At 42.0% G+C, this 16,097-nt stretch overlaps 1 protein-coding gene across 3 annotated transcripts in view; it reads right to left on the reverse strand.

The window, feature by feature from the left end:
• The window catches only part of GSK3B (glycogen synthase kinase 3 beta), a 156,081-nt gene that overhangs the window by 56,075 nt on the left and 83,909 nt on the right, over positions 1-16,097 (reverse strand). For all 3 annotated transcript variants that reach the window (XM_053292761.1, XM_053292760.1, XM_053292762.1), the window contains exon 5: positions 15,716-15,846. In XM_053292761.1, coding sequence (XP_053148736.1) covers positions 15,716-15,846 — 131 coding nt within the window. The remainder of the gene's footprint in view (positions 1-15,715; positions 15,847-16,097) is intronic.

A 16,097-nucleotide genomic window follows, 5' to 3' on the forward strand; every position in this document is an offset into this window, starting at 1 on the left:
GGAAGGGCCAAGTCACCCTTATTCAGTGGCTTATACAGCATTTTCATTGAAACTCATGGGTTATTAACCTATGTAAACTTGACTATAATTTCCTGCCATTCTTTTAAGACTGACTATAATTGTAGTAGTAGTAGTAGTAGTAACCAAGAAAGTTGTAGATGGGACCATTTATCTAGGTCCATTTTGACTATTTGCATCAACTTATTGTGATTATAGCTGTCTATATCATGTGTAGATCATCAATCTATATATCAATCCACTTCATCTTTCTAGGTATATAAGAGCCCACGCATTCCAATTTTGAAAAATTAAATTTTATATTCTGATATCTTGGCAAATTCATTAACATTAACTGAGGAAAAGATGTTATGAATGAATATTACCACATTGTTAGTATATAAGGGAATTTTATTACTATTTTTATTTCATTTATATACCACCCATCTGAGGACAGCTCAGGGTGGTTTACATCAAAAATTCAAAGCATTTAAAATTCAACATAAAATAAAAACAGTTAAAATATTAACATAAAATACATTTTAAAAAACATTTAGTACCAATTAAATATTATTCGAAGCCAGGCTGAAAAGATGGGTCTTTGTAACAGATGGGTCTTGAAAGCTTCCAGAGATAAGCCTCTTATACCTATGAGGAATGCGCTCCACAACCTAGGCGCGACAACTGAGAAGGCTGAGTACCAGGTTGCCACCCGATGAACTGGTGGTACCCAAAGACGGACCTCTCCTGATGATCTTTAATGAGTGGTGGGGATCTTGCAGGAAAAGGCATTCTCTCAGGTAACCTGGACCTAAGACATTCAGGGCTTTAAAGGTGTCACATGGTCTCTCCAAGCTACCCTGGTGGTGAATCTGGCTGCCAGATTTGAGACTAACTGAAGTTTCCGAATTATGTACAAAGGCAGCCCTACATAGAGCACATTGCAGTAGTCTGCCTGGAGATTACCAGTTGAAGCACCACTATGTTGAGATCATTCACTTCAAAAAATGGGCAGAGCTGTCGTATCAGCCAAAGATGATTGAAAGAACTCCTAGCCATAGCCTCAATCTGAGACACCAGGGTGAGAGCAGGTCTCTTGAATCATTCTTTACTGACCTCTAATACTACAACATTTTTATTCTTTCCAATAATTATCACTAAAGATTTTACTGAAATTGCAAACAAAAGTAGTGACGTGAGCATCCTTGACATACTCCTACATTTGAAAATTAACTGAGATTAAGCTATTCACATATTTTTGCTAGAATCTGTTTTTATTTTCAACTGTTCTTCCTGTTCTGAAATTTTTCAAATTTCTAATTATTTTATGATTATTGTTGTTTTAATGTTTCTGCCTTGAGTCATCTATAAGAAAGTAAGGACTTTTTTCTTAAATAAATGTAGTACATCTTGTACAGGACCATATTTGAGCAGCATTTCCTTCTGATCTAAAAAAAGGGGGGGGAGAACATCGCCATATCCCCTCAAAACTAGGGGTGTTCAAACAGGTTCAACATCAAAATGTTTGGGCAGTTTTTGGCCCGTTCCGGGTCTAACCCCCATGGCGGTAGCCATTTTGGAAGCCACTGCGTATGCCCAATGGGCCTCTGTCTGGCCTAGATCTAAACCCAGCCACACAGAGGCCCATTGGGCATGGGCATGCCCAAACCCGGCAATTTAAGGCTTAATGGAGGCCCACGGGGGGAGGGGGAACTGCCAGACACACACACACACACACACACACACACACACACACACACACACACACACACACACGGCTTCAGAGAGGCCCCCTGGAGAACATAAGTACAAAAAAAGTTTTCCCCAAGATAAAGCTCATGGGTCACAACCCCCCCACCCCCAGGAACCAAATCCAGTTCGGACTCGAACCAGGCCAGCCTGTTTTATGCACAACCCTACTCAAAACCTCTACCAAAGTTCTGTGCTAGTTTTGTGCCACCACATTTAAGGGTGTTATGGACATCTTAGACTGGAGTTCCAACGAAATGCTAAACACACAAATATTTTCATATTGTCCCAATACCTCTACCAGAGTTTTGTGCTACAAACCCTGTGTGTTGTGCTGCCTCTTTTTATTGGATTCTGAACAATCCAGAAGGTACAAATGGCATATGGTACCACTATGTAAGAGTACAGCAACGAGCTAGGATGAGAGTGTGTCCCTAAAGAGAATTAGAAACAGAAAGCATGTGTGATGCTGAGAGAAAAGCAGTTGAGTAGGGCTGTGCAGGGGAATAATTGTAATGCCAGCTCTTTCCACAGCACTGGCAGTGATGGTGGCGGCGGCGTGTTCTCCTCTCCCTGATCAGCATGTTCTCCTCTCCCTGATCTCCCCAACAGCAGAAGCAAATTTTATGTGGGCAGGTGCTCTGAATGCCCTGCCAAGAGGCAGGCTTGAGTCCTCAAGCAACACCAAGGTGGCAGTTGAGCATGATCTGGCAGAAGCAGTCAAGGAGGAGAACTGCAACCCCTTGGTTTACTGGGCAATACATATGCAGATGTAGCAGGACCAGGCCACAGTTGCCTGGGAACACCTTTCCTGCTACCCTACCAGCATTTTGAGCAAGAGGGTGTTCTGCATGCCAGGAGATATTGTAACACCCCATTGCAGCTGTCTGGATGCTGGTTTGTTAGAACAGTTGGTGTACCTCAAGGTAAACCTCCTGGAGCACAAACCATCAACTGGGTTAATTACTTCTCACTTACTGCTGCTTCTCCCTTGCTCTCTCTTTTTTAACTTCGTGTCCAGGACTCACCCACATCATCCCAGAACAGACACAGGAGGAGCTCCGGTGCCATCAATGAAAGGTGATCTAGGAAGTCCAGTTAGATAAACCCCTTTATTAATATTAATATCAAGATCAACACACGATACTTGCTGTATACATTAAGCCTGAAACACACATTTCCATCTCTGTATTTACACTTTTTGAACAGGTGGATTCAGTTATGCTGTGGCATCTAGTGTGCAACTCATGTAATGCCTAAGCAATCTGAATAATATTTGCAAGTGGCAGTGTAGTTATGCACCAAAGAATAACTTATGACACAGTAAACAGAAAGCAAAACAACAAAATAGTTTATTATTTTGCCTTTTTTTTTGTTACTCACCCCATTTCTGGAGAAAGCCTGATCTAGATATGCTTTTGGGGAGATATGGTTTCAATTCTTTCTGGGTGTTAAAACAGGAACCCCAACTTGTGATGTTCACTACACCCTTTAGTGAAGTGGCACAAAACTCAAAGTTTGCTGCACAACATAACAACAAAAGTCTGGGTGATTGGGGTGGGGGGAGACACTCGACTTTGACCGCAACACAAGATGTGTGTGGTACACCTTGAGGTTTGTAGTACAAAATGGCACAAAACTTTGGTAGAGGTTCTGGATGGATACGACAATGTTCATTTTTGGGAAGAAAATGCAGCTAAATGTTCAGGGCTTATAACTTTAGAATACTGAAACAATTCCTCATCTTAATTATATTGGCACTATTGTGAAGTAAGGAAACATCCTTTGGTACGTGTTTCCTACACTACTGAATCTCCCTCTGTGTCTGCAAGATAAATTTTCCTTTCTGTTGAAAAGCTGCTGATTTTGATAAGAGTTCTTTGAAGGACAGAACTGTCTTAAGCCTTGTTTGATAGGATTTAAAGGTAAAGTGTGCTGTCGAGTCAGTGTCTACTTCTGGCAGCCACAGAGTTCTGTGGTAGTCTTTGGTAGAACACAGGAGGGGCTTACCATTGCTTCCTCCCACACAGTGTGAGGTGATGCCTTTCAGCATCTTCCTATATCACTGCTACCCGATATAGGCGTTTCCCATAGTCTGGGGAACATACCAGCAGGGATTCGAACCGGCAACTCCTGGCGTGGTCAGGATTCGAACCGGCAACCCCTGGATTCCCTGCTGCGCCATTAGGTGGCTACTCGATGAGATTTACTACCCATTTAAAGGTCTCCTTACTTCTCCCTATTAACAGTATTACAGGCTTGGCATTTCCAATTTAGTACCACTGATTTATCTTTCTTTTTAATTTGAGACAAAACATAGTTAGAACGGAATACTTTACTTCTGTATCTGGCACAGTTGGCAACATTCTGCTCAACCCAAAAGAGCAATTAAGATCCAAATTTTAAAAGTCTTCAAAGTTCTGTTTTGATTAAAATTATTCTATAAATTACTACCAAATAAAATGATAATCATGTAAGTCTTCAAACCACAAGGCAGCACTTCTCCAAGTCAAATGCCAAAAACTTTGTAACTCCTTCAACGAAAATTAAGTCACCTTTTTTTGCAAAAATATACAATTAAAATTAGTGGGTTCTGTAACAGTAGCAGTACGATATCACCTTGTGACTGCTACAATGGTAAATGAAGGCCAACAAGCAGCAAATTCATTTCAAATTTCTACTTGATTGCTCTCTTTTTTGTCCCCCATCCAACCCACCCCCCGCCACAAACAATAATCGTCAGTGGGGGGGGGGGGACGACTGCTTTAGACTCAGTGTCTAGGATTGTCTTCCCAGAAATCTCCCACAAGTCTCACAGTTCTCCTGCTTGATTCGAATCCCTTCAGGATGGTAATAAAATTGTATCTTTGCTGCTGGCTCCTGAAATAAAGGTGAAGTTGTGCCATTGAGGCAATGTCAACTCCTGGCGCCCAAAGAGCCCTGTGGTTTTCTTTGGTAGAATACAGGAGGGGTTTACCATTGCCATCTCCAGCGCAGTATGAGATGATGCCTTTCAGTATCTTCCTATATCGCTGCTGCCCAATATAGGTGTTTCCATATTCTGGGAAACATATCAGCAGGGATTCGAACCAGCAACTTCTTGCTCCCTAGGTAAGTTACTTCCCCACTGCACTATTAGGTAGCTCCTCGCCTCCTGAACTAGTTAATGTATAATGGCTTATCAATAGGTCCCAAGTCTTTGGGCCTCAGGAGTAAAACCTTCTGCCAAGGTCCTCTGTATTGTGCCTTTTCCCACTATATATGGTAACTCATACTCTGCTTTAGTATTTAGTTCTTCCTAGAGAATAGAAAGTGGTAGCCAACACTTAAAACCCCTATTTATAGGAATTATTTCGTAAACTGCTATATCTAAGTCACAGATCTGCACCAAGTTTGGAGGAGTGATGTCTTTTGTCACCTAGCTGATGTCTGCAAACAGTCAGGCAGATCTGACAGATGGTCATAAAACTGAAACCAATAGAATGTTCAGGGTTTATAATGGCAGAATGTTGAAACTCCTCATCTTAACTAAACTGGCACTATATGCCAGTATAATACTAGACATTTCTGGCCAGGGGTGGGGTAGTGTGTTTCACAATGCCTTGTGCAAAACATAGTATTAGGTCAGGAACTATGCTCCTGCATCTTGTAGAGTAGACTCTTCTGGTCATGTAGCCCAAGGCTTATTTTGGAGTGCAACTCTCCGTTTTTTAACATTAAGTGCTGTCGGGGGTGGGGGCGGGCCTGGTACTTCAATGTGTTTTACATAGACATCACTTTGGATTGAATCACTGTGCATCTAATAGAGTAGAGGTTCCCAACCTTAGGTCCCCAGATGTAGTGCCCGAGGCCATTGTCATTGTGACTGGGCAAGTTGGGAGTTGTAGTCTAACAACACCTGAGGACCCAACATTCGGAAGCCTGAGGACAGTCTCCTGGTCATGAGGGTATGTTATAAATGGCATATTTTGGGGTCTAAGCATGAAAACATAGTTCCTTATTCAGGTTGCTCATGCAGCTCTACAAGGAATAAACTTCAGTCCCCACGCCCCAGTACAAAAAGGCAAAATCTAGTTTGGTAGACAGTATTTTTAAATTAAGCACATTCAGATTACTGGGGAAGAAGTTTACCAACTTTTCACCACCACCCCCCAAAAAAAAACCACCAGAAGAAGAAGCAGCAGCACCAAGGTACAGGTACTAAAGGCAAATATGGAAAGGATCGTGAGTCTTGATCCAAATGTCTGTGGCCTCTTATCTAGTGCATAATGTTTAATGACAAAGGTTGTGCCCATGTAGCAGCTCTACAAATAACATCCCTTTCTAGAATGCTATAGAGGTAGCCACAGACCCAGTAGCGTGGGCCTGGACAGCGATAAAGGTAAAGTGTGCCGTCGAGTCGGTGTGAACTCCTGGCGACCACAGAGCCCTGTGGTTGTCTTTGGTAGACTACAGGAGGGGTTTACCTTTGCCTCCTCCCACACAGTATGAGGTGATGCCTGTCAGCATCTTCCTATATCGCTGCTGCCTGATACAGAAAGGGTTTTTTGTTTTAGGTTTTTAAAGCAGATTCATAACATATCCTAATTGCTGTTGAAATCCATGTAGGCAATCACTGAGAAAACATTTGTTGACCCTTCTTGGAAGCTGCATACCAAACAATGCTGGAGATTGTCTAAAACTTAAAGTTCTGTGGACATGGGAAGAGAGCACTTTCTGGACATCTAAGAAAATGCCAAGCCCACTTCACATCTGAGGTAGGTGAGGGAAAGAAAATGATATATCCCAAATATCCTGGGATATGTGGAGTGTAGGTACAGGTCAAGAATCCTTTATCTGGACTCCCGAAATCCGGAAAGCTCTGAAATCCAGACACCACGTTGAGAGAGAAAACAAACGCCACTTGTATTTTCCGCTTAGATTCTCGACCTGTAGCTTCAACCACTCACAAAGCCCCCAAACCAATCCCAGCTAACAGTGGCAAAGCAGCAAAAAGCCCCCAAACTAAGCAGAACCCACAACTCACAGAGAGGCAAAGCAGCACCCGCAGCTCCATCTGCAATGGCGGTCCTGGCCCCTCCTCAGCCTCGGCTCTTCTTCCCTTCCCACATGGATGGGCACTTTGCTGGTGGCATTTAAGGGCACTTGCAGGCAGGACAGGGGCCAGGGAAGCAAAGCAGCACCCGGGGCTCCATCTGCAATGGTGCTCCGAACGGAGGAAGAGCCCTTCTTCGTGGCGGAGCCAAGCCGGTTTTGTGAATGGGATTGCACTGCCACTCACACACTTCTCAAGCCGGTCTGAGAGAGGGGATGGAGGGGAAGCAGGGAGGAGCTTGGCTGGGACGCAGAAAGGAACTTCAGAGGTTGCTAGAGAAAAAAACCCAGTAACCTTTCATGTCCAAGGTATCTCATTTATGAACATATTCCAAAATCTGGAAGAATCCGAAATCCAGAACACCTCTGGTCCCAAGCAGTCCGGATAAAGGATTCTCAACCTGTACAACCTTGGACAGCAAAGGAGAACCTTGTCCTTCTGGAAAACTAAGAAGGGTGAATGCGTGCAAAAGGGTCCCAACTCTGCCATCCTCATAGACGTTATGGCCACTAAAAATGCTGTCTTGAATGATAAATATTTCAAATCACAGATAGCTATGTGTTCAAATGGCTTATGCCTTTATGAGGCCAGTTCTAGCTCTGAGTTATTATTATTTATTCAGTTTCTATACTGCCCTTCCAAAAATGGCTCAGGGAAGTTTACACAGAGAAATAACAAATAAGATGGATGGATCCATGTTCCATGGAAGAGTTCCATGGAAGAGCTAACTTTGAAGAAGTTAAGACTGTTTAACTCGAGGTGAACAAAGTTGATTAGTACTGTATGAGATAAAATAGCTACTAAATGAATTTACAGTGATGAAATACTTGAACCAGATTTTCTCAAACTTATGAGTTAAGAGAAAATAAAAATAGCTGATGCTGTTGCCTGTGAAACATTAGATGCAAATCCTGAAAAACTTTTCCACTTGACTGTATACGAGAGCCGAGCTGACACTTTTCATGAGGCCGTGATGTCTTCCTGAACATCATGGTCCTCAAATAATTGATCTTTACCCTCCAGGCCAATAGATTAAGCGTGTCTAATCCAGATGTAGAACCTTGCCCAACTAGTTGGACAGGAGGTCCAGACAGCGAGATAAGTGGCTGTGGTTTGATATCAAAAGTGTAGTGAACTATATCTATTGTGGTCACCACAGGGCAATTAAAATGCAACTCATCTTGTACCTCTTTATCTTCTGAAGGACTTTTGGAATTAGGGGGAATGGTGGAAAGAAGTAATCAACACACTGCTCCAGAATTGAAGGAGAGCATCCCCTCTCAATGGGAGGGCATAACCTCCATCCATACAGCCTCCCACACACACAAAACCCCATTTATTCACTCATCACATCTCTATACTGCCAAATCAATAGGGTCTCAAAGTGGTTAAGAAAAAAATAAAAACAATTAAAGTAGGTAAAGCAATTTAAAATCTAAAAGCCTGTTTTCAGAGCTTTCATGGAAGCTGTCAGAGATACAGAACCTCTTACTCCAGTCAACAGTACATTCCAGAGCCCAGGGGCAACCGCAAGTTACTGTCAGACAAGCTAGTGGCAACTGCAGACAGACTTTCCCAGCTGAACGTATGTAGCGGGGCTAATGCAGAATTTGGTGTTCTCTTAAATAATCCAGGGCTAAGCCATGTTGGACTTTATAGTTAACTACCAGAAACCTATTGGTAGCAAGTGTTATTCTTTTAACACAGGAGTAATGTAGTCTCTCCAATTATCGCAGAGACTAACCTGGCTCCTGAATTTTGCCCTAATTCAAGTTTCCAGACTAGATACAAGGCATTCCTATGTAAAGCACATTGCAGTAGCTAGGCTTGGCGGTTACCACTTTTTGCACCACTGTCTTAAGCTTGTCGTCCTTTTCCAGAAATGGTTACAGCTGATATATGAGCTGAAGTTAATAAAAAGTCCTGGGGGCACTGTCTCAATTTAAGACACCAAAGAGGTTTGGGTCCAGAAGTACTCCCAGAATGTGTACATATTCCTTCTGGGGGAGTGTAACCCCATTCAGAGTTACAACCCTCCAGAACGAACACGTCCATCTTATTTGCATTCAGGTTTTTTTTTACTCCCTCTTCCAGCCCATTACTGCCTGTGGACAGACATTTGGGGTATGCTATTTCCTAATTAAGTTGACATGGAGAAACAAATCTGAGTGTCGACTGCGTACTAACACCCTGTACCAAATCTCCTAATGATCTTTCCCCAGTGGTTTCATGTAGATCAGTGGTTCTTAACATGGGGTCCACCAAATGTTGCTGAACTACAACTCCCAGCATCTCCAACCTCAATAAATTGTGGCTGGGGATGTAGTTCAGCAACATCTGGTGGACCCCACATTAAGAACCACTGATGCAGATGTGAAGAGCACAGAGACAGAATGTAGCCCTGCAGAATTGCATACAAAAGCTCTTCTTTTGAACAGCCACAATCTCCAAATGACACCACCGGGAATCTGCCTGAGGCATAGGCTAGAACCACTAGAAAGCAGTGCCTCCCACTTCCAGGTGCCACAGATGATCTAGAAGGATACGACAGTCAATGACATCATAAGCCTCCGAGAGATCCAAAAGGACCAAAAGAATAGCATTAGTCAATTCCTAACTGAAGATCATCCATCAGCTGACTAAGGGAACTCTCAACCCCATAGCTTGCCTGAAAGCCAGTTTGAAATAGTCTAGGTAATCCATTTTCTCCAAGGCTGTCTAGAGCCAAGAGGCCATGACTATCATGAATTTCCCCCCCTACTTTAATTCTGAAATTACATTCAACTTACTCTTTTGTAACTTCTTTGGATATTGATCTTAATAACAGTATTATCCAGCTCATAACTGGGTCCCCCCCCTTCTAATAGTCCAATATGGTTGCAAACATTTTAGAAATAGTGAATTGATCTACAGTAACTCTGTATTTTTGGCCTTGGTAGCCTTTAGCTTCTTTTGGGGCATGGTTCCTTTCTTTTCTTTTCTTTTTAATAACCTTTCCAAAAACCACCTTATGTTTCTGGCTGCCAAACATGGTGTGGATGGGTGTGTGCGTGAGAGAAGCGTCCTATTAACCCTATCCCTGCTTCAGTTCTTCTCCAGTGTGTAGAGACCAACTCATTACTCATTTTGGGGCTTACAAGTCCTACCAGCAGCACTTCCAGAATCCCTGTATCAATGTTGTTATATGGTGTTTTATCCCTCCCCTTTCTATCTCTATATGCACAAGGATCTCTGGGACTTGTGGTTCTTGAGAGCATTCCACATAGAAAGATCCTTCTGTCTCTCATACTAGAATTAAGCATTCACCCCTGCTAACTTGGCAAAGAGCCACCTTTTAATGTGGTGATTCTCTTTATTTAGCAGGGGGAGAGTAACTGGCCCTATCCATCCCCAGCACAGTACCTCCAGTGATTGTTGCTGCTGTCTATCTTGGGTTTCTTTTTAGATTTTGAGCCCTTTGGGGACAGGGATCCATCTTATTTATTTATTATTTCTCTGTGTAAACTGCCCTGAGCCATTTTTGGAAGGGTGGTATAGAAAACAAACGAACTGATAGATAGATAGATAGATAGATAGATAGATAGATAGATAAATAAATAAATTCTACTTTACAGAAGGGCCCTGGGTTGGTCAGCAACTCAGCATGTTGCTTGTTCTGCTTCTAACCGGCTCCAGCAAATCTCACATTGGAAACACCAGACAGTAAATAACTTCCCATAAACATCCTCAAGTATAACCTACAATTTAGTCTTAGGGTTTTTTTCTCCTCCTGCTAATGGGTCTGCAGCCTGGGCTACCCCCATCCCCAGCTCTCTAGGCCCCAGTCAAGTGTACCATTTCCAACCCCCACCCTACGCTTGGACCACGATCGTGACCTCATCTGCTGCAATAGACTAGACACTGTGCATTCACTGAGGTTGCAAACATGTCAACCTGGAGATAACCCCAACATTGGAATACAGGTTTGAAAGCTGTTGAGATAAGTCCCCACTTGTGCATCTGACTAAGTAGGCAGATTAAAGCATCTGCCCATATATTTTTGCAACCTGCAATGTGAATGGTCACAGGCCAATAATGTAGACATTCCCAAATTCTGGTAGCAATGTCTAACTGGGGCATTGAATGTGTCTTTTTACAGTTTATATAATCAGCAGCCATTGTGCTCTCCATTAAAACCAGAAATTCCTTCCCTCCCCCAATGAACTTGAGAAAAACTAGAAATGCTTTCATGATAGCTAAGAATTTGAGGTAACTGAAGTGGAAGTGAGCCTCTTGTGCGAACCATTGACCTGCTACTACATGGCCTTTTCAGCGAGCACTGCCAACTAGTATTGGAAGCACTGGTAATCATCACATCTGCAGGTGATATTTTAAACCAGGTGACTTTCGGGTAAATGAGAGAATCAGGTCCACCATCATATCGAGGACTGAACCAACACAGCTATTTATACTATCTTGGGTGGATTATCAGATCAGATTGAAATTCTGAAAAACCCAGGCTTGAAGTGGGATTTATAATTCTAAAAGAATTATAGCCATCTTGAACACAATGAATTCCAGAAGTCTCTGTATGGAGTGTGCAGACTGTGATTCCTTACGAGGTCAATAACTGGGTCTCTTATGGATTGAACACTGAACTGTGGGAGAAAGGTTGCCACCCTCCTGGAATAGAAGAGGGTACTGATGAACTCTATGAATGTCTTCACAGCACAGGATACCTGTGCCTGAATGGAGCTTTTCAGGGACAGAGGCTAAAGAACTGAGTCAGATAGAGGTAACAAAAGATTGCTTTCTAATCTGGAAAAATTAACAAACTGCCAGGGCCAGATGCATCCATCCAAGAGTCCTTAAAGAACCCAAATGTGAGATTGCCTATCTCCTTGCAAAAATATATAACTTATCCCTACAATCAGGCTTTGTACCAGAGGACTGGAAAGTAGCTAGTGTAACTCCAGTTTTCAAAAAGAGATCGTTTGGGGATCCGGGAAATTACAGGCCAGTTAGCTTTACATCTGTGCTCAGCAAATTGATGGAAAGCATTCTCAAAGATAAAATTGTTAAGCATATAGAACAGGCCCTGCTGAAGGAGAACCATCATGACCTCTGCAAAGGTAAATCTTGCCTCACCAACCATTTGTAGTTCGAGGATATCAACACACGTGTGGATAAAGGTGATCCAGTTGACATAGAATACTTGGACTTTCAAAAAGATTTCAATAAAATTCCTCATCAAAGACTCTTGAGAAAAATCTGGCGGTCATGGTATAAGGGGACAAGTTTGTGTGTGGCTGAAGGTTAGGAAAGGGATAGGGTAGCAATAAATGGTCAATTTTCACAATGGAGGGAATCAAGATGTAGGGTCTCCCAGGGATCTGTACTGAGAACATTTATTCATAAATAATCTAAAAGCTGGGGTAAGCTGCGAGGTGACAAATTTGCAGATGACACCAACCTATTTAGGGTAAAATAAATCCAAAAAACTGACTGCAAGGAGCTCCAAAAGGATCTCTCCAAACTGAGGGAATGGGCAAAAAAATGGCAAATGTGGTTCAATGTTAGCAAGAGTGAAGTGATGCATATTAGGGCAAAAAACCCCAAATTTACATATATTTATTTATTCATTCATTTATTTGATTTCTATACCACTCTTCCAAAAATGGCTCAGAGCTGATGCCGATTGCCAAGAAATTTAGGACTGACAAAAGTAGTACTTTTTCACACAATACATAATTAACCTATGGAATTATCTGCCACAAGGTGTGGTGATGGCCACCAGCCTGGATGGCTTTAAGAAGGGCCTAGATAAAATCATGGAGATCAGGTCTATCATTGGCTACTAGTCTGAGGACTATAGGCTACCTCTAGCCTCAGCGGCAAGATGCCTCTAATTACCAGTTGCAGGGGAATAATAGCAGGAGAGAGAGCATGCCCTCAGCTCTTGCCTGTGGGCTTCCCAGAGGCATCTGTTGGGCCATTGTGTGAAACAGGAAGCTGAACTAGACTAGAAAGGCCTTGGGATGATCCAGCAGGGCTGTTCTTATACTATTTCCTGAACAGACTTTGTGCCAATACTATGCTGAAAGGCACTATCTTGTATTCACAGCCTCCTCTCCTATGCTGAAACACAAATACTTTGTTGTGGGCAGATGGATATATGAAAATGTGTCTTTGAGGTCTACTGACACAACTCAAGAATTTCAAAATAGAAGAGGTATAATCACTGACACTATCATCCTGAAATGTGGCCGGGGGGCAGCGGGAGGTATTAATTGTATGGCAAAACTCAGTCACCTGTGGCAACTGATTGCGAAGTGTCAGTGTGGAAGAAGTCTTGATCTGAGAGTCTGTGGTTAGATTCAGATTTCTCTCAGAGTATGTTGCCTGCTTCTGGGAAGACTTCAATCAAGCCTGAGATGTGCGACAGCAAAAGGACTGATATAGGTTCCAATGAAAAGTATAAGTTCCATGTTGATATGATGGTTTAGTCTATGGCTGAGAGGTCCGCTGACAATGTTTTCCCTGTTTAAAGGAACAGGTTTGGTAGCCTATGAATTTAGCTGCAGACTTCAGTTTGTGCATTCTTTCTAGGCTTTCATCCAAATTGCTGCCAAATAGGTTTTCTCCATCAAATGGAAGATCTTCCACCCTATGCCTTGCTTCTGGTGTTAAGTTGGACTCTCAATCCCTCCGATAAGAAAACTGATGCTGCTTCTCTGTGCTCTGGTTGCAAATGATCTATGAAAGCGGACAACTTTGAAAAGGAAATGATCAGAGCACCCCACAGACTTGATAATTTGCAAATCTAAGTTGCAGCCTAGCTGTAGGACAGGAGTGTCTATCAATTACATAGAGTTTCTTTCCACCTCTTTCATTAATCACCCACTTGGAGGGCGAGGAACCAGACAAAAGTTCAGATGAATTGGGAGATGAATTATTTTCAGCCTCCTCCTCTTCTGAATCTAAGGAGCCCTGCAGGACCTGAGCACCTGATTCCGATGTCAGATCTGGTTCCAGAGTCTGTGTCGGTTGTTCAGATGGCTTCAGTATCAAATGGGTAGCATCCCGGGGTTTCAATGACAACAAATTAACCTTGAGTTTGAACAGAAGAGTTAGCTTTCTCATGGTCCTGAGGCATCTGGAGACAGGGTTTAGACAAAGTTCCCTTAGATGCTGCTAAGATTGGTACTTCTCTTGAGCATGAAGTGGACTGCATTTGAACCCAAGTTCCCAATGGAGAATGACCCCGGATGAGAGAGGCTCAGATTCTACTGGTTCCAGATCAAGCACTTTATCCTCCTCTGAGCCTGAAGGTAGTAACAGAATGTCTGTTTTAGCAGATCAACAGTGGAGACTTCTCTTCCAAACTCAATAGCAGCAGGGACTTTTGGGGGGAGATTATTGCTTTTAGGGTTGTCTCTCTTTTTTTCCCCTTTGTGGTTTGCTGCTCAGATACTGTTTTTCATTTCTTGATCATTTTCAATTTTGATATTGATGGCTTCCGTCGATATTGAGGTCAGTTGAAGATTAGCTGTCAAAGTTGAGGGCATGGCCAACATATGTGGAGACTGGTTGCCCCCCCACCCCACTGCCCACCCCACCGCACTTTTGGTACCAAAGGCAGTTTTGAGTTCAAGGACCTACTGGCATCGCCAGACGCCAGCATTTTCATTGACAGAGCTAAAATATCAGAGCTGGACTCAGCTGCAGGAATCAATGAACAGATATTAGGCTCACCCATGGGGCTTAAATTTAGCCAATATATTTGTGACCAATAAACACTCACTCCCAAAGGACAAACTGAAGTATGGATGCACAATTTTGATCTGCTTGCCTAGAAGAGCCCTGACAAATTAGCCAAACACCCATTCACTGGCCTTCCCCTAGGCAGACCAATATTTGGCATAATCATCCAAAGTCAACACAGTTCTTAAAAGTGACTCTGACATAAAAACAGTGCTCACCCGAGATTGAAGAAAATATTTTTGAAAGAAATGGGATGGGGTTGTGGGAGAATCAAATAAAAACACAAAACAAGAAAATAAGTCTAAGTAAGCAGAGAGAAAAATATGAAAAATAACCTTTTTAGACTGAGGAGATTGGAAAGGGGCTCCCACCAAAAGTCACTGAGTGAAACTTTAGAAGATTTTGATGTGAGGTTCTGCTCACATACAAAACCTAACAGTGTGAATTGCACACAATCCACGTGGAAGAAGTTGCTGAAGTTGTAGAAGTTACTTAAGGCATAGTTCTAAAATTTGGGGGTAAATATATTTCCATTGGTGCAAATGTGGACATCAACAAGATGGCAAAGTGTGAGTACATAGAGAACTAATCTCAAAGGCAGAGTACATTTAAGTAATTCTCAAATATACAATGGTGTTTGAAGTAGTATGAGACAGGAGCCAAGGTGATCACAGTAAGTTTCAATACCATATTTTACGGTATATATAAAATTAGGGCTCACCTTAGGTCTCATCTTAAACCGAAGGTTTTTAGATTTTTAAATCAATCCATCAATAATGGATGACTATTAAGTAGTATAATTGGGTAACCACACCTCTGCTAAATAACAAAGTTTATTCATATTTAAACCAAGTCCCAAGGGGTATGTGTAGGCCTGAAAAATCCACAAAACATATAGTTTGTGCTCCCTGTGACAAACAATTCAAACAGGAAATTTAACTCACACAAAATTAGGACTAATTGCTTTGCTGGCTTCTAAAACAAAGTTTACTATTAAAATGGCAGAAGTTTTGTTATATAGACCAGAGTAATCATGCCTACCAAAAAACGAAGTCCAGTGTATATATCACTGTGCAAAATTATGTGCAACAGTCATATCCAAATATATCAGATTGTTACAGAGAGACTTACCTTCCAAAATCACAAAGTTTCAGGACAGCTGTGTCAGGATCCAGCAAAAGGTTCTGTGGTTTTATATCCCGATGGCATATTCCAAAGGAATGAATATAGGCTAAACTTCGGAATAGTTGATACATGTATAACTGTAACAAAGAAATTGTATAATGCACACTTGCCATATTAAAAAAGCGACACAAACATTCAATTCTGCAGGACAACAAAAATGCATATAATGTGGTTAAAAGCAACACTTTGTAGTAATGCTTTTTTTCTACAACATATATATTTATTATTCAAACATTTCTATCCCCCACACTTCTTCCACTAGAGAACAAACTAACAGCATCAAAATAATTAAAACCAATAAAATCAGCATCAGGACAGCAGCAATCAA

Source organism: Hemicordylus capensis, chromosome 2, assembly GCF_027244095.1.
Source record: "Hemicordylus capensis ecotype Gifberg chromosome 2, rHemCap1.1.pri, whole genome shotgun sequence".
Lineage (NCBI taxonomy): Eukaryota > Metazoa > Chordata > Lepidosauria > Squamata > Cordylidae > Hemicordylus > Hemicordylus capensis.